We start from the raw sequence: 18,237 nt of genomic DNA on the forward strand, positions 1-18,237 counted from the left end.
TCTGCTATGATTCTTATTTTGTTTAAACATTGACAATAGCTATAGCCTAACTGTGTAAGAAAATTGAAAATTTCCAACAGTGGCTTAACTTCAGGCTTATACCTACTGAGGCAAGCGCACTGAATAGAGCTCGATAGTCACAGTTTAAATAAAAGCAAAAAATGTAAATACAGGATATGTTGCTTTCTAGAGGGTTGGTTTGTTCGTTTCATTCCTCTATGAGAGCGTTATGGCTTCAATGCATTATCACATTTTAAATTCCATAATTTTTTAATTCGTAAAGATACCATCAATATACTGTATTTTTCAATACAAAGCAAACCTTTTAACCACAACTTTAACTTCTTTTATACACATAAAAAGTGGTATTTCACGTGTAGCCCACTCGGTTTAAAGTTTGTAACTCTATGTTAACGATGTATCTCAGTCGCATATAGCCAACGTAGACTAAAAAGTTTTGCCTCTCGTACAGTCAGTTTGAAGCAAGACGTTTTGAATAATTCAGTCTGGTCTAAATAGATCATTGCTTGCAAAAAATACGAATTGTGACGAAGGAGACGAGTTGAGGATATGTGCGTTTTGTGCTTTGCATCAAAAGCAATTAGACATATGTTTCAATGCAGTTGTTGTTATTTGTCACGGTCGAGAAAAATTAATATGTTTTACAAAATCCCGTAGCCTTATTCGATGACTGGCTTTTACCGGTAACGAAGAGTTGGTAGAGGAAAACGATGGGATTTTTCAACAGTCCCAGATAATCAAAAATTCCACCGCGTTGACCTTTTCAAAAATAAATTTATCTTTTGTGAAATGCCTCCGCCTTCTAATGAAAAGTTTTCTAATCGTGTAATATTGTGTTTTTTTTAGTAAGAACCTGTATGATGCTTTTTTGTTTGTATTCTTACTTATCAAAATGTTTTAACCTAGATATCGTATTAAATGTTATGTTCTGATATTTGGTCGTATATGTTAAATCACATGACATGTTAACCTTTTGCGTATATCTATAATAAATATTTCTTTATGGCTAAAAGAGAAAGAGTTGTTGCACAACAAAATAAGTTTCACTGTGAGCTGGTAGGTTATGTGTATGACCAAAAAGTTAAGCTACAAAATGATTTTGTCGATTTTTATGAAAGCACAACATTTTATTGTAGGTAGGCCTATCAACAGGGCCGTTGAGAGGATAACTTAGGGCCGGTACCAATGAGATTCTCGGGCCCCAAAATTAAAGCACTTCTAAGAAAAACCCACTGCATCCAACCAATACGAGGTGATTCTTTCAAGTTCCGGGTCCCTTGTAAAGATTTTGGGCCATTGCAATCATCCCAGGCCCGGGTCTGAAAGTACTCCTTGGACTCAACGTCAACGCTAACGTAACGTCGACTTCAACTCCTTGGACTCAACGTCAACGCTACTTGCCTACGTATCAAACGGCTTGCATAATAAGCTCATTGTGTAACAACTGACGATACGGCATACTCAATAATTATTCCTCGCTTACAGGCTACCAATAGCAAGGAAAACTTTGCATTGCAAACAATGAACTTGTTTTCCCCGATTTGTTGTTGTATCGTTCATGTAACAGGTTAAACGTTTGATGACTTGTACGACTGTGAGGTGCCTTCACGCAAATCGTTTCTGCCTTGATTGCTCTGTGGAAGATCCATTTTTAAACGAAGAAAAGCTATCGTACTTTCGGTGTTTGTAGTTGGGTAAAACGCTTCGAGGGCAGCTCTCCATTCGATGGCATCCAGTGGATGGAATAATTTGCTCACAACAGTAAAGCAGTTAAACTTTAATTATAAGTGGATACATGTAGGCCTACAAACGGAAACTGGAGATTTAGGCTCATATCAAATCCGTCAACAGCACTAAAGTAAGCCCATTAGCTACAATACATTTGCAATGTTGTATTTTGATGTAAAATAAACGTGAAGCAAGGCACCAAATGATTTATTAGACAAAACCACAACTAAACACATAAGATATCAAACTATTTTTTCAATTGCTTTAAAAGTTTGTATCGTTAACAGCCCGGTTTAGTTTCTTGATTTGACGAAGCGAGAGAGAAAGAGTAACCTACTTTATTCATATTGAATACCCAGCTTTCTGCTGATCTATGTAGCTTACTTTATTGCTTTTCTAAGTTTCACTAAGAGGCCTTGTTTTTCTAAGCTATTGTTGCTCACTCAATTCCCGTAAAAGTGTTGTTTTTTGAAGATGTCTTCCACATTCCACAGTGTTTAAAACGCTACCATTTTTCAAAGATGGTTTTAGCTCATTCGCCCGAATAAGTTTTTAAATGGAGGCCGTTCAAAACATCGCATCTACAGTCGAATGTCGGTCGAGTATAATACGAAAAAAATGAAGATATGCTACAATACAGATGACAATAATTAAAGTACCTATCATAGTAACGTAGACTCCGCAAAACACAAACGCCATTTTGAAAGTTGAACATAATTGAGTTGAAGTATAATCAAACAAATTTCAAGACAAAAGTGTAGTCCATTTACAGTGGGGTAAGTGTAGTAATTTAACAAGTAACCAAATTGAAACTCAATAACAGAATAACTTTAAGTGAATGAAGATCTGACGCTTACTTTTGCATGCCCTTGCTAGTACAGTACTAATCTTAAAAAACTGCCAAAATACATTTTCAAAGTTTTTTTTATGGGAAATTCAACAAGTTGATAGACAGGCCTACTACGGTGACGTGATTGTTAAATAAATTTGCAGAGGGCTATTTCAAAGCTCTATTGTATCACTATTCTATAAATACATATAAACATTTTGCAGCATATAATAAAATCACAACAAAATCTAAAAGCAAACACGTAAAAAATCATCAACCGGTGTTGTTGAAAACAAAAATATTTTGAAAATAACCTACTTGGATTCGAAGCAAAGTTGTTTGCTTTTCGCTTCTCGTCGTATCAGTTTTTCAGTGAAGAATTTCGTTTTGAAATTATTGTTTCGTTGTGAACTCGAAACGAAAACAAATCGCACTGGAATCTCGAAGCTCAGAAAGAGCATTGTGTTATACTCTTGAATTAAATTTCTTTGTCAACGATGTCGTTACATTTCGAACAGCCATTTATAAAGAAAATCGTTTCGATAAAATAAAACATTCGTTTCCCACAGCTATATAAACAACCATTCATTCCAGCACACTGTATGGTGTTCGTCTACGAAACGCTATAGCAACATACCCAAGTTTGGCATAAAGCAACAAAACGGCTAAAAGTCTTCGCTGTCGCTTTTCGATCCAGAACTATCTGTGTTTTCACTTGATTTCTTCTCTTCGGCCGAGACTTTTCTTGAGCGAACTTTTTTCTTTTCTTTTGGTTTCTCAAACAGCGACAAAATATTTTTGTACCCTGACCTTGATGCCTGGTCATATGGTGACAAGCCTTGCTCGTTTTTAACGTCATGTCTCGCTCCATACCTAACAAGAAGTGGAAAGTAAGACAAAAACTTGCAAAAAATTACATTTCTTAACATTACAGATATCATCGTCTGCATGACATGACTATTTTAACGTGGAAATAAAGAAAAAGTAAGTTATTCTGAATTTCGGTCAATTTAAAATTACCGTATGTTTACTGAATTGGCTAAAGGTAAGCGTTCAGTAGGTGGACAAAAGCGGTATAAAGACTCACTGAAAAGTAACCGCAAAAAAGTGCAATATCGACTACACAAACTGGGAAAAAGCTGCAAAGGGTAGGCTGCTTTGGAGATCTGCCGCTCATGAAGATGTTGCCACGTTTAAGAAGAGCAAATCTCAAAGATTAAAAGAAAAAATAATACAAAGAAAAGAACGTCAATTACGCCCTCAACCAATTCCCCAAAGGATCTCAAACGTCCCAAATATAATTGAAGTTTTAAAGCCAGGATTGGACTCATTAGCCATTAAGAATTCGTGGTTAGCGTTTTATTGCGAAGACTATCATCCAAGCAATGGCTTTGCGTTGTCAAAAATTGGAAACTGAATAGGTGAGAACGAAATTATAAACATAATTTAAATACCTACCGTAGCAAAAGCTTCACCATGTCTTCACCATCCGGACCCAACTTGATAGCCTGGTGCAGTGGAGTGTTGTGATGAGGACCAGATCTTCTATCTACATCCGCTCCTCCTTTGATCAGCTCTCGGACACAGTCAAGATGCTTGTTCATTACAGCAAGACTAAGCACGGACCGGCGTTCGGAAGTGAGATAATTAGGATCAGCACCCTCCTTCAGAAGCTGTTTCACTTCACTGGCTCTTCCATCTCCTCGTGGACCCATCTCCTTAGCCAGCAAACGATCTTCTGGCTAAAAGGAGGAAATGAAATATTCAAGACAAGTAGTCAGTTAACATTGTAAGAATTTGCAGCTCAATAAAAGTGAGGGTGATTTATTTCGCCTCATATTTCAGCGTCTTACGTGCATGCGCTCCTCCAGAAAAACAGGCTTCTTTTTGCTCTTTTTTTTCTTTCCGTTTTTTTCCGTGTCGTTTAAATCTTTGTCAAAGGCGCTCCCAAATGCAATTTTCTTCTTTGATTGATACAAGTCTGAAACAAATACCAATCTTTGATCACAAGATAACAACAATTAGAAATAAGTTAAACATCAAGGTAAAGTAAGCTACTATACTCAATAGCTTACAGAAGTTTTGCTTAAAGGCGAACACGAAGATTGGCTTCCTTGCCTATCAGCCGCTTAACCTAAGTCTTCACCCACCGGCATTTGACTGGAGAGCACTAGAGAATTTCTTTTCACACACATTGGCATTTTTAAGCAACTGAAAAATGAATTAATTGTTGGCAACCTCGCTGCAATCCCCGCGTTCCACCATCGCCATATTCTGTATGTCCTTTGAGGGCAAAGGTCATGCTTACGGTCAATTCTTCTTCTCCTTCATTGACAGCAGTGGATAGTATCTGGAGGTATAAAAACATTAAAATAGGCTTTTCGGAAATAAAGCTGAATTATTTTCGTTGTAATTAATCACAGTGCCTGTGGCCAACATGAAGACTAGCATTTGAGAAAAATTTCTTTGAAGCCGCAAAATGTTCATTAATCTAAATTCTAAAAAATATCTTCTCAAAACTTATCATTTCTTCTCAAGAAAAATTGGGCTGCCACTAGGGGCTCTATCCACTTTTAGAATTCGGGGGGCGGGCGTGATTTTTATACAGTGGGCTAAAATCGTCATAGTCATTTCAACAACAACTTTCAACTCGTCTTAGTCATTCCAACCAGTCCATTGAGTGTGGGGGGATGATCACCCCCCCCCCCCCTGGATAAAGCCCATGGCTGCCACGTAACTATTTCAGAGGTCGTTTATTTTGAAAATACGTTTATCATATGATGCCACAACTACCACAGAGCTTGAGTTGAAGCCAGGTTACCTTTCCTAACTTTGGATCAGCGATCACTGATCGAAACTCAACGTCGTTGTTCGTGTAGCCACGCAAGTGACCACAAATATGATCGAGCTGTTTCCTCCAATAACCTGCACCAAAGTAGAAAAGTTTCAACGGTACATCATTCTTGATAAGTTTTCAGAAAACAAAGGGAATTCCAATGCAGTAGTATAGAGCGGGGTGCCCAAAGTGCGGCCAGCGGGAACACTATCTGCGGTCCCCGTCTGGGCTCCTAGAATATACATTCTTTAAAAACAAAATGAGTGAAAATTTTAATGCGGCCGCCGATACTCACAAAAAGAAAAATGTGACATGTGGCTAAAAGTACTTTGGGCAACCCTGGTAAGGAGTTAATTCCTGGTAACTATTGTGTTAATTAAAAGCGATTTGTCGCAACTTTTTTCTCTTGCGAGTAAAAACGTCATTATTATAACCTTGTAGGCCAAAGAAGGTTTATTCGCTGAAGGCGGAAGGGTGTAATCCATGCGGACGGCCAAAAAAGAGTTCATGCGATAGCATGCGGAGCGACCTACGAAATGGGAACCCTGTGGCGGTCAACGTTCAAAACAGGAGTGCGTGAAAAGCCGCCATCAAGCCGGATCGAAATTTGCTGACGTCCAACCCTCAGAATACGGTAAACAAAGGACGGAAAATCGTGAGCTAACTAACATTACAACAACATTACAACCACCTTTACAACGATGCCAACAATGCTCTCATCTGGCTCCAACACTGGTGTAACAAACTGTGAATAGATCACAACCTAACACTCAATAGTCATTGAACATCATTCCTACAGTAGCCGAGACTTACTGACCCCGGCCTGGGCTAACAGCGGTAAGTGGAGGATTTTTATCTCTCATTTTGAGCTCTTGATTCCTTATCTCCTGCATCATTTCCTGCTCCTGGTGGACTTTCTTTCCTCCAGGATAAAACATCCCGACTGTTTGCGTCTGCGTGTCATTCGTCCGAGGTTTCGCAGCACGGACCACCCTGGTACTGCAATGAAACAAAATGCGTTAGTTAATTCCTATCAGTTCGACATTAACTTAATGTGACAACGGATATGGGTGAGTAAATAAAGAGATAGGTGCAGCTAGATTTTGGAAATTATTCGCAAAAAAGCAAGTGAAATTTTCTATCAAAAATTACTATTGGTATGAGCAACACCAGTCACACGGATAAGAATTGAGAGACTTGCCATCAAGTAACAAAATCCGTCTCTTTTACATTGATTGATTGAACGTTTTAAACAACAATTTAAACACAACGCAAATATACTTTTGCAGAGAACACCTACTTTTGTGGCGATTTCGGTAGCGTCGGTAGTGGAACAGTTTGCCACATTGGTAGTTCTTTGAATGAAATGGTACCGGCCTGATTTCCAAGATCAATGTTTCTTGGATCCATGCGATCTGGAGCCACGAATCTCGATCCACATTGAGAACAGAACTTAGAGTATGGAGGATTGTTGTGCTTGCAAAGCGAACAGGTTAAAGGACTTTGTTCAGGAATGGGCTAAAAAAAGATCACAAGATGCAATGATATTAAAGATTTATATATTTTATGTGTCACAGACGGCCATACAAAGATATAAAAGTTTTCTTCAGATACAAAGTAACAATGATACACAATTTCACAGAAGACAGCGCTGAAGAAAAAACTTTACTAGCCTAATGTAGAATTTGGGATGAAGCAGCATACTTCAAAATATAGTTTTGCATGATTTTGTAGAAGATATTCACTGAATCTCAGGCCACTGCGTTTGTTTCCTTGACTTATTCAAATACAGGAGATAACAGCCAAAAAAAGTCAAATCTTTCATTCATAACTTTTGCACAGAGGCCTGGTGCGCATACACCTCGTTCAGTTTTTATGCAGCTATGCTCACATCCATCATGTCCCAAGGAGCTTTCAGGCTGTCTCAGTTGTGGAGTCGCATATTCTTGGAGGAAATAAATACATACCTTCTCTCCACACCAATCACAGAATCTAGCATCCGGATTGTTGACTCTGGAGCAGGATGGACATCGGACGAGCTCACCATCTAGTCGTGGAAGAGGAGGAGCGTTTGTTCCGGAGTGAACAGGGATTGGGAAGCGATGCTCACAGGATGCACAATGAGTGAGAGAAGACGGGTTGTTCGTTCCACATGCTCCACATAAAATTGAATCCTTTGAAAAAAAATCAATATAAAATAAATGATTATTCCCAGTTTCCACATGTCTTAAACTTTATAAACAAAGACAAGTAGCATCCGAGACTAAGGTAGTTGTGCTTTATCCGCGTTAGCCACAAGGCTTACATGACTGTTAACAGACAAGGTTCATGTTTATCATTTGTCTTTGTTAGCTGCACTAGCAAGTGGTGACAGCGTTTACTTAAAGCTCGAAAGGTTTGAGTTTGATACAATTCGAGAGAACACTTTGTCTCTTCCCAGGCAGCAAAATCAGTGGTTTTTACTTTGATTCAACGTCTGCAGACGTTTACAAAAACGACGGATTTTGCAGTCTGGGTTGACGCTTTACGTCTTCAAAACTGGACACGACGTTGTCTTTCTTGCCTTCCCATCAGTGGCGCGGGAACTATTTTTCTCTAGGGGGGGCTGAAGCTGTCGTAGTGTTGTCAGCTTCTGGGGGGCTTCGCCCCCCAGACCCCCCTTACATGGGGGAACATTTACAACTGGTACTGGGCATGCGGTCTCCTGTGTAAAAAAAAACGACGCTAAAACACACACATTGCAAATTGTAACAAATGAAGAACGGCAAACAGCAAAGCAGCTGTTCAGGAAATTAAAATGAAAACGAACAAATTAGAAAGTTATATGAAAACGACAGTTTGTAGAAATGAGCTCTCACACGCTTCCGAAGATTGATTTTCGCTCAGGTGTTTTTTCTATAAACTGTGTCATAAGTTCTTTGACATCCACAGTGTCCAAAATGTTTTGGTGGACATGTTGCATCAACGCAAGATGAGTACCGTAACTCGTTTTTGTGTCATTGAGCTTCTCAACCACGTTTTCAGGCGTCTTAGAGCAGAAAAAGAACGTTGTGATGATGCAAGCGAAACCGAGAGGCAAAAGCAGAGCTCCACGAAATTTTGCGTTTCTTTGAAAAGATTCAGTGTTTGAGGGTTTAGTTGCAATAGTATCTCAGCAACCTTTTGAACCGAGTTTGCGGTTTTTCCACTTACAACATCGCTGAGCAAAGTAGGCTAAGTTCCGTTTTTAGGCGATCTTTTCTGATGGCATTGGGTAAGCTGATCTCAGTATCAGATCTTTCCTCACCGTTTGCACAGATCAAAAGGACCTTCTCTCTGTTGGCTGCTGTAAGCAGATCCGCCTGGTCGAATCTTCGATCAAGCTCAGCTTGAACCAAATCAAGGGCTTCGATGTATTGCCGTTTCTACGCTCCTTCTCCCGCAGACGACAAAGCATCCGATTCCTCTATGTTTCGAAATCTTGCTGGAGTTTTTCTCACTCGGAAATCCTTTGGCGTCTTTAGGTTATTGACAGACGCAAAGACGTTCGCTGTTTCCATAAGCTTGGAAACGGATTCATCTTTTCTGAGATTTTTTATCCGTTCGCGGAGAGTGGTGATTGATTCCAAAGCTGAAGAAGCAAAGATCTTTGGAGCTGTCTTGCGACGGCTTCTGCAGACTGAAAAACTTCCCCGCTGCAGGTAATCGCAAAATAAAGCCGCGTCGTGCGTGCTTGTTTTACCAAGCCGAATATGTTTGCACGTGCGTCTCCTCTCATTGCACTACGGTATCTTCTGGCATGTCGGTCAGACTTGACAAGCATTATCATGTATTATTGTAATGTCCAGAAGTAGCCTACGCATGAAACGTAGGCTAAATAGTGCAGAATGATGTCCAATAAACGATGTACCGCCGTGTTAGTAGGGAAGGTGGCTAGCACCGCCACTGAGATGTATAGCTCCCTGTGATTGACGACTCTTGCAATTGATGAGCGCGACACGTAACAGGAACTCGATTCATCGTAGCAATTAGTGTTCAAAAAAATTTCTGAAATTATGTTATGTAGGCCTACCTTAAATTGTCAGAATTTTCTAGGGGGGGGGCTGAAGCACTTATTAAAAATTCCAGGGGGGGCTGAATTTTCTCTAGGGGGGGCTGCAGCCCCTTGAGCACCCCTACTTCCCGCGCCCTTGCTTCCCATCAACTTTTTCTAAATTTTAACAAGCTGGATTCGACACACAATCTACATTGTCTTTTGCAAATGAAAACAACTCAGCATAAGCTAAAAATATCACATTTGAAAGAGCGAATTCAAGCAACTGAGCTTCCGTTTATAGCCACTGACTTGCATTCTGATGGTTGAAGAAGGTTTTGGTCGCGCTCCTCTTAGAGGTTCCTCACAGACTATACATTTGGATTGAAGCAGAGGAATGTAGGATCGGCACTTGGTGCACATTCCCATCTGTGGAATGGCACATGCATGTGATTGATACCCAGAAGTGTGGAGAGAGTGGTTATGTAGTGGAGAGAAGAAAATTTTGCAAGATTCTATGAAATGTAATAAAAGCTACTGTCGTCTACACAGTCGGCTACAATGTCATAGCAGCATAGTTGATATAACACACAAAATACGTTACATAAATTCAATAACCCTACGTTTTCTATTACGTCCACGTTTTACAGCCATTATCCCTAAAACTGGTTTGTTTTACGTTGCTGGCCCTTTGCTTACTTATGAATAAAACGGTCTATCAGGAAGTGATCTTGTCTATCATGCATAACTATCATAAAAATACGGACCAGCCGGTCAATACGGACGTAAAAAGATTTATTAGGACTGCCTTAAAAAGGTGGGTTGCAAAATAAGCAGCGGATTAAGATTTAATCTAATTATCAGCTATTTGTGTAATTTGTTAATCAAAGATCAGTGTGCGCGAAGTCTATCTGTGGGTTAGTTATCAAAGTCCCACCATCAGAGTCCCTCCCCCCAGGAGCAAACGCTCCTTGGGCAAAGTGGAAAACATTAAATCGACTCCGAACCGGTGTTGGACGCACTAAGTCTGCAATGGTGGAGTGGGGCTACGACACGGGCCCTGTTGCATGTATCTGTGGCACCGAGCCCCAAACAGCGGACCACCTTCTTGTTTGTCCTCGGCTTGCCACCCGGTGCAGTAGGTGGGACCTGTCAGTGTATAACTCCGTTGCGGAAGAATGTGTCAATCTGTGGTGATTCAACGAACTTTAGAAGACTCGATAGAAGAAGTTATCAAAGACTGTAACTAGCGGATTACGGTTGGTGCATATAAAAAAAAATTAGTCCACAAATAAATCTGCTTAATCGGCGACTTTGTTTAATCGGTGGATGATTTTCTGTCGATGTATTTACCCCTAAAGTCACAAAGAACATAACTCTTCCATAATTGATCATCTTTCATTCCAAATAAACACAATAAATAATTTCTATTACCAAAACAAATTAAATGCTTTAGAAAAATGTTTTTTTGTCTTGCCTCTTAATAAATGGCTAAAAATTATCATCAAACTGATTTGGTTAGAACTAGTTAACTTACGGTTTCCTGGTCGATATTTGACCCAGGGGAATCTACAGGGACTGGTTTTCCGCAATCAGTGCAGAACCTAGAGCTTGAATTTCTTGCACGCGGAGCGTCACAGTACACGCATCTGAATAGTAAGAAATGTGAAAACATCATCTAATGAAAATGTAAAGAACACGAAATGGAAACACTAAACTCATGCCGAGCAAACGTTTCGAAAATTAAGCTGTTTTCATCTTCAGTGCTAAGTCTATTCAATACTGAAGGTGAAAACAGCTTCGTTTTTGAAACGTTTACTGAACATGAGTTTGATATCTACATTTCAGGCTCTTCATTTTTTGATTAGATTGACAAAGCATTCCAACCATTTTTCTCCCAAAATCACGAAGCGTGACCTGTGGAAGCAAATGACAGCCAACCTTCGGCTCGGAGACGATATATGATGATGATGCTTTTGGACTTTTTATTTTTTGATTAAATTAGCAAGCGTTCTAGCCATTTTTCCTAAAAACACCATCTTTTAAAATTCATCCTACTATGACTAGGATGCGAAAATGCAAAAAGGGTATATGGAACGGAAGTTTCATGCAACAATAGATCTTGAATCAAAACCTACCTGACAACATCTCTAGCTGATAAACTTTCTCGCTGTGTCATTGCACTTCTAGGCCGCGGTGACGAGCCAGTGTTGATGCGCAAATCTATGAAACAAAACGTTGCTTTTGTAAAGTTTCAGTTCACCAAAATCCCGATCACTATGAGCCAAAGTAATTCCCGTTCTACAAACTAAAACGAATTGATGGTTGTACTTTAAAGTTTAAGCTGATAGTACTTTTCTCGCTTTTAAAACAAATGCAACTTTACTTATTCACTTAGCAATTGCTTGAAAGCAAGTGAAAGCCGTAAATGATGCATACCGAAGTGGCCTTGTACTGATGGTTGTGGTGGCCTTTCCCTCCAAGCCTCTTTAGATCCTCTTCTTGCATCACTTGAAGATGACACTGGTCTTGAGTCTATCTGTTGAAAAATGGCACAATGAGTTCCTTAACAGAAGTAGTTTTGTTTCTTGAAAAAATATTTTAAAAATATTGATGTAAAGTAAGCTGATAGCAATAGCTTTAATCGCAAAGATCAATTGCAAGTAGGTAATGTCATTAGTAGAGTTTGATTATATAACAAAGCATATGTTCACTTTGAGATATTGACAAACTAGCTCATACAAGTAGCTGGAAGGTAATTTGTCACTAAAGCTATTCAATGGTAGTCAGCTTCAGAAGATTATAGAACACGAAGCACATTATAGTTGAAATGCATGAAGCAAGCACCTCTTGGTAAACATCATTGATATAACACGGTCGCAGAAGAATAAAAAATGAGTTGTGTATTTAGAAAACAATAATTATTCCAATTCCTACCATACTGTGTCTGTGCGAGTTGTACTGATAGCTTCCAGCATTTGAAATTGTTTCACAGTCGCTGTCTGACGAAGAAGCAGGTTCTGCGTATTCGACATTGAAAACTTTCGTCACTACATTGCTCTCTCTTCCATCTCTGCATTGTTGAACAAACATATTACAGTTTTATAAAAGTGGAAGCATATAGCCTACACAATGGAGACAAGAGTTGTAAACGTGAAGGCAACATATACAACAATGTACAATAAGATACAACATACAATAATATACTGTATAAGTATAACAATTCTCACTGAATAAGCCCCTTCTGATGATCTCAATAAAAGTGAAACAGCCTGTTAAGTGTTAAGGTGTTTAGTGAATAGTATTTTATGATATATAACAAAGTCACATGAAACTGCTTGTCGTGTGAAGTAACTCATGTATATCAACCTGCTTCTTGCAAGAGCTTTAATGTGTCTCTTTCCATAACGAAGCATGAAAGGTTCCTTGTAGAGCAAAGTTGTATTCTGTCCAAGCTTCTTGTCTGGGTCTGGACGGGTGTTGTCCACCGTGTAATAAACCTTCGTGTTTGACGTTTCTAAGCAAGATGAAGTACTTTAGGGAAAATTTAGTATAAAAAAGTGATCCCATTACATCAAAAGTTTACAAATTTATTAACATAAAACGTATTAGCTCTTTAACTGGTAGAATTAAGAAGAATGAAAAGCATGCATCAAGCAAATAGAGATAATTCCATTTAAAATAATACAGTGACAAGGCAGAAACAATATCTATATCTATAATTTGTATATATAAAGGGTAAACTTGGACTATTTATTTGTGTTAGGTTGTCAATGCAAATGATTTAGCTTAATTGCAAATGATTGTTATTGCAAATGATTGTTATGAAGAGATTACTTCTCTTGTTTGCATACCTCATATACTAATTATTTGAACACAGAAGTTATTTGATTATAAATTGCACTCGTGTATAAGCACACCGCTAACTGAGGCCTGTTGAAATAGTACAGAGAGCATAAGTCGCACCTTGAAAGAGAATAGTTGAGGCAAACTCTGCATGTTATATATACACAAATAAATATGGTAGGCTATCGTAATCAAATAATCTGTTTTATTGTACCAAGATTTGCACAAATCCCAAACCTGGCCAGAAAAGACACAAGAGTTCCATTTATTACAACGGGTTATTGTTTGTAAAGAGTTTGTTTCCAACATAGTTACAAATAATTGACTTTCAACTGAAAGTTTTAAGCAAGCATTTGTAGAAACCCAAGTATCCACAACTATAAGTATCCCAAGTATCTACAACTATAAATATCACAAGCATCCACAACTAAGTATCCCAAGCATCCACAACAATAAGGATTCCAAGTATCCACAACTATAAGTATCCCAAGTATCCACAACTATAAGTATCTCAAGTATCCACAACTATCCACAAAATACCGCCAAAGTTAAATTTCACAAAATGTGGTTCCAAAATTATTACTGAATTAAATTGTCAATAGATTGATTTAATAGACAAAATCTTGCATAAATATTTTTACTTTACAGTTTACTATAATCATTAACCATCTTTTTTGTAAAAACTACATGAGCTTGCAACCAGCCAACAATGACAGTTTGTTTTAAGTGATTAAAAAGTCTTAATACATTTAAAGCAAAGGTTTTAATAGAGTATGAGCATGTTAATATTTAAAATTAAAAATCGCATATCATGAAGTTTAAAAAACAACCATTACTTTACATTCCTGAATAGCTTATTATTTGTGTTTTTTAACTTGCAAAATACAACAACATTTAATAAGTAAGTAAATTTCATTGGTTAATGACAGGCAAAGGTCAGTAAGTTATATTTAAAAAAATAAAACTATTAGCCTATGTTACAGTAATATGAAAAATGTATATAAAATTCTACAAGAATAATGTCAGAAGCAAAAATTCAAAAAGGAATTTAACACGTTTTGCAAAGGTTTAATACATATATCAATCAAATACAATGTAAAATGCTTCCATCTACAAACTAAAGTTTATCGTTTCACATACCTGAATGTATCTCAATCAATGTGTTGGAATCAATGTGATTTTTCATTGTTCCAATGGTTGGCAATCGCAGTGGCATAATAGTGGGAACGGCAATGGACCCAGCAGTCATTTTTAAATTTTTGTTATATATTTGTTGTTTACTTAATCATAATACCTGCCAGTGCCAAGTAAATCAAGGCTGCTAGGCCACTCCAAGCACTAAGTGATTATTACCATGACTTGCTCAGTAAACTGTTATGGTCACTTCAAATAAAGCATATGGATATTAGGGTGTGACAGCCGCCCCATGATTTTTAAAACTTGGTTTCACAGAGCCTAGCTTTTTTTGGTGGTGAGGTTTTACCTGTATAAGATTCCTGTAAAGTTTCAAAAAAATTGGTCAAGGTTTAGAGGTGGCCCGTGACCACTAAAGTTTTTGGGGGTGAGCGATGCATTTTTAGGGGCGTTTTTGCTATATCTCAGCTCGTAGACATGATAGAAGGTCATGCTATAGCTCAATCGATGCAGTATAGGCAAGTTTATATCAAACTTGTGAACAAATGTTCAGTCTAAAATGTTTAGTTTTTGAGTTATTTGAGAAAAACCTGTTTTTTGCATATTTGTGAGAAAAATGTTCTTAGCACCTTTTCTTCTTGGGTTAAAACACATGGAAAATCAATGAAATGATGAATTCACATGTTTAGTTGTTAAACAAAATCACAAAATACATTTGAAAGCAAGGAACAGCGATGATAAAAATCACAATGTAAGAAACCAACACCGAGATGGATGTAAGTATTGTTTATGCTGATTGGGCATAGAATTTCTGCTGTTCTCAACTACTTGAAGAATATTTTGAAATGAAACTTCTGTCTTAGTAGTGTCTATAAAGTCTTGGCACAGTTTGACACCCCTTTCTGCTGCATCATTAACAACACAAAGATTTGAAACCCGTTTCTTTGCTTCACAGTAGCTGCCGTTCTGGCACCAATCGACAACACCAACACTTAAAAAGGTCGTGTCAATCCTCAAGATTCTGAAGAAGCTCCAAGAATCTTCTCCAACAAAGGAGCTCAAGTCATCATTCTGTTGGTTTTGTAGCAACGGAAGGAAAGGAGGGTTTGCCAAAATCACTTGCTTCTCTTTTCAAAGAATGTCCAGGATCTTCGAAGCTTGTCAGCTTTTGAACAATTTTCTGCTTTGTCCCGTCAGACACACTGCTATCGAAAAGGGTAAGGGGAATAAGTTCTTCACTAAGATATCACATGTGCCCCTTTAGAGCTTTAAGAGCTGCTTTGGCCATACTGCTTTCGATTTATTCATACTCGTTGACGTTGATAAGTTCTAGGTGCGTTGCAAGGAGCAGAAGTTGACACAAAAGTGGTTAGCCACCATGGCACACAGGAATATACAACAAGCTGAACAAATTTTTGGATTTTCTTTAGCTGTTGCTTTGAACATATAAAACCTGCAGGAAGATCTCTAGTAATAACTTTAGTGAGAAGAACGATCTTGATGCAGTATAAAATCTTGGCCATCCATCTGGCGTGGTGACAAGCACCGGATGTAGAAAACCTCCAAAGGTCTCAGCTCCCTCACCAAGATGCAAAAGCACTAGTTTGACTAGCTCCTCATAATCATCCATCACAAATCCCTGTGCTAGGGCTTCATAGCAGATCTTCACAATCATCCCCTTCTTGATCCTCATATCTGCTGGCCATCGCTCTGATGGTAAGATGGACTCGCCTAGTCAAGCCTGAAGACAACATCCAGTTTGGGACACTTCTATCAAAGCTCAAAATAAAAGACATCAGTGAAGTCCTCCAATTAGGCAGACTGAGATGGCTTGGTCTCGTTGAGCGCAGCTCAAGCTGGATCTCACAGGTCAGATGTGTTAACATCGCAGCACAGCGGGGTCAAGGAAGACCAAAACCTTTTTGGGAAGAACTTGTAAAACATGACCTTGTAGCCCTGAACATGAACTCTGTCAACCCAAGAAATGAGGTGTGGAGGGGAAGACTTCGTTCTCGACAGACAGGCCACACCCTCGACATGAGGATTAATTCATGGCCTGTATAATCAAAATTGGTTGATGATGATGATCTTTAAACTGTGACATAGCATGTAATATAAATTATCACTTACCACCATAAAAATTGCCTTAACAGTAAACACAATGTTAGTGTTCAGTTTCTATGCTTCTAACAAAACAAAACATGAGGTAACTTAGGTTTAAACTTTGAAGACTTACAGCTTCTGTACTTCTCCAGGTGTCCCTAAGAAGAAAAAAAAGTGAAAATGATAAAATATTTAATTCATATGTAACAATTTTTCACAAAATTTGTGCAAAAAACAGGTTTTTCTCAAATAACTCAAAAACTAAACATTTTAGGCAAATAGTTTCTTCATAAGTCTAATACAAATTTGCTTATTCTGCATCGATTGAGCTATAGAACGACCTTCTATCATGTCTAGGAGCCGAGATATAGCAAAAGCACCCCTAAAAATACATCGCGCACCCCCCAAAAACTTTAGTGGCCACAGGTCACCTCTAAACCTTGACCAATTTTTTTGAAACTTTACAGGAATCTTATACAGGTAAAACCTCACCACCAAAAAAAAGGTAGGCAAATTCTAAAAAGGTCGGGGCGGCTGTCACACCCTAATGGATATGCAATATGGATTCTTGAGCATCTAATTTGAGCTTTGTTTTGTATTTAGCTTATGTAAATGAATCAATCTCTATAAACAAGGTAAAAGATGAATTAAATTTCTGGCTGTCCTGGCCATCCCTGGCATTGGCAAAGTATTTCTAACCCAACCACTGCATTAGATCGGAGAGCAATATTTAGTCACTGATTCTTCCTTTTAGTAAATTGGTGTAGCCTATTAGTTAATAATAGGTGACCCATGTAACAAGCTTCCTACAAATTAATAATAATGTACCGTACACCTTAAACTAAACTACAAATAGGCCTAGCCTATATTTTAACCAAAAAGCCAAACACTGACAAAAAACGACAGCAACAACTTCTTCCTGTTTTACATCTCATTTCCCGGAGTCGCTGTAGGACGGAGTCTGAGAAGGCACATATGCAGTCTCTACTCATCACAATCTAGACCTAGGGGGCTAGTGTTGGTCATCTGCCACCACTTCCTGTCATCATTTATTTATTGTCAATAGGTAAAGATATAATATGATTTTAATCAGAGGTAACGGTTCTAGCAGTGTATTAGCATCAAACTTTGTGAAGTTTAGTTTTGGTCCATGGTTGGCAAACAATGCTAGTTTTTCATTAACAATTCTGTTTCTTTCACTGTTTAAGCTATGATGTTGTAAAAACTTGAAAATTTTGAAAGTATGTCAGATGACCAGTTCATAATGAAAGTACAAAAATGCAGCATAAGTTCTATGACAGCATAACATTAATGTAACATACAATATCGCTTTAATTTTGTTGCCCCGTCAGCGGCACCTAGGGAATGGAATTTATAATTCCCCAGCAATAACACTTCAACAATTGGAAAACTTCACTCTACTAATCTCGGCAACCAGCCCTGCGTCAAGAGCCTCTAGGCTACAAGTATGCAAAACTACCAGAAATAACTTATCAAAGCTTTGTCAATCCAAGGATAAAGATTCAAAAACCAACCAAACCAAAACCAGTTCAAAAGTTTTTGAAGTTCTTGCAGTATGGTAAGTTGAATAAAAAAACAAACTGTTGCATCTTGTAATTAAGTGGTCATCAGCAAATTTTATTCTCAACTTTTTTATGCTGAGTTTGACCATCAGAAACATTTGTTTTTTTGGTGGGTCAAATCCAGCAATAACCTATAGGTTTCTTA

The 18,237-nt window shown here is 38.2% G+C and overlaps 1 protein-coding gene across 2 annotated transcripts; it reads right to left on the reverse strand.

Moving 5' to 3' along the window:
• Positions 1–1,899: 1,899 nt before the first annotated feature.
• On the reverse strand, positions 1,900–14,542 carry LOC145784254 (double zinc ribbon and ankyrin repeat-containing protein 1-like). Of its 2 annotated transcripts, XM_082596041.1 has the most exons (15): positions 14,413–14,542; positions 12,796–12,943; positions 12,364–12,499; positions 11,866–11,965; positions 11,565–11,649; positions 10,964–11,075; positions 9,739–9,855; positions 7,382–7,588; positions 6,715–6,932; positions 6,232–6,413; positions 5,400–5,503; positions 4,817–4,928; positions 4,432–4,559; positions 4,037–4,320; positions 1,900–3,451 (listed from the first exon to the last, which is right to left on the reverse strand). In XM_082596041.1, the coding sequence occupies exons 1-15, from the start codon at positions 14,519–14,521 to the stop codon at positions 3,244–3,246; spliced, it is 2,250 nt and encodes a 749-aa protein (XP_082452167.1). In that variant the 5' UTR covers positions 14,522–14,542; the 3' UTR covers positions 1,900–3,243. The 2 variants fall into 2 exon arrangements, with proteins under 2 accessions (XP_082452167.1, XP_082452168.1); XM_082596042.1 differs by lacking the exon at positions 9,739–9,855.
• Between the last annotated feature and the right edge of the window lie 3,695 nt (positions 14,543–18,237).

This window comes from Aplidium turbinatum, chromosome 15 (genome assembly GCF_918807975.1).
Source record: "Aplidium turbinatum chromosome 15, kaAplTurb1.1, whole genome shotgun sequence".
Taxonomy (NCBI): Eukaryota; Metazoa; Chordata; class Ascidiacea; order Aplousobranchia; family Polyclinidae; genus Aplidium; species Aplidium turbinatum.

Bases quoted from the DNA above. Each gene is read 5' to 3' on its own strand.
- LOC145784254 (XM_082596041.1), bottom strand. From the start codon at position 14,521: ATGACTGCTGGGTCCATTGCCGTTCCCACTATTATGCCACTGCGATTG. The intron at 11,076-11,564 runs GTAGGTTTTGAT...CTTACTATTCAG, and splicing joins TCAGCTAGAGATGTTGTCAG to ATGCGTGTACTGTGACGCTC. The intron at 4,321-4,431 runs GTAAGACGCTGA...TCCTCCTTTTAG, and splicing joins TTCTGGAGGAGCGCATGCAC to CCAGAAGATCGTTTGCTGGC.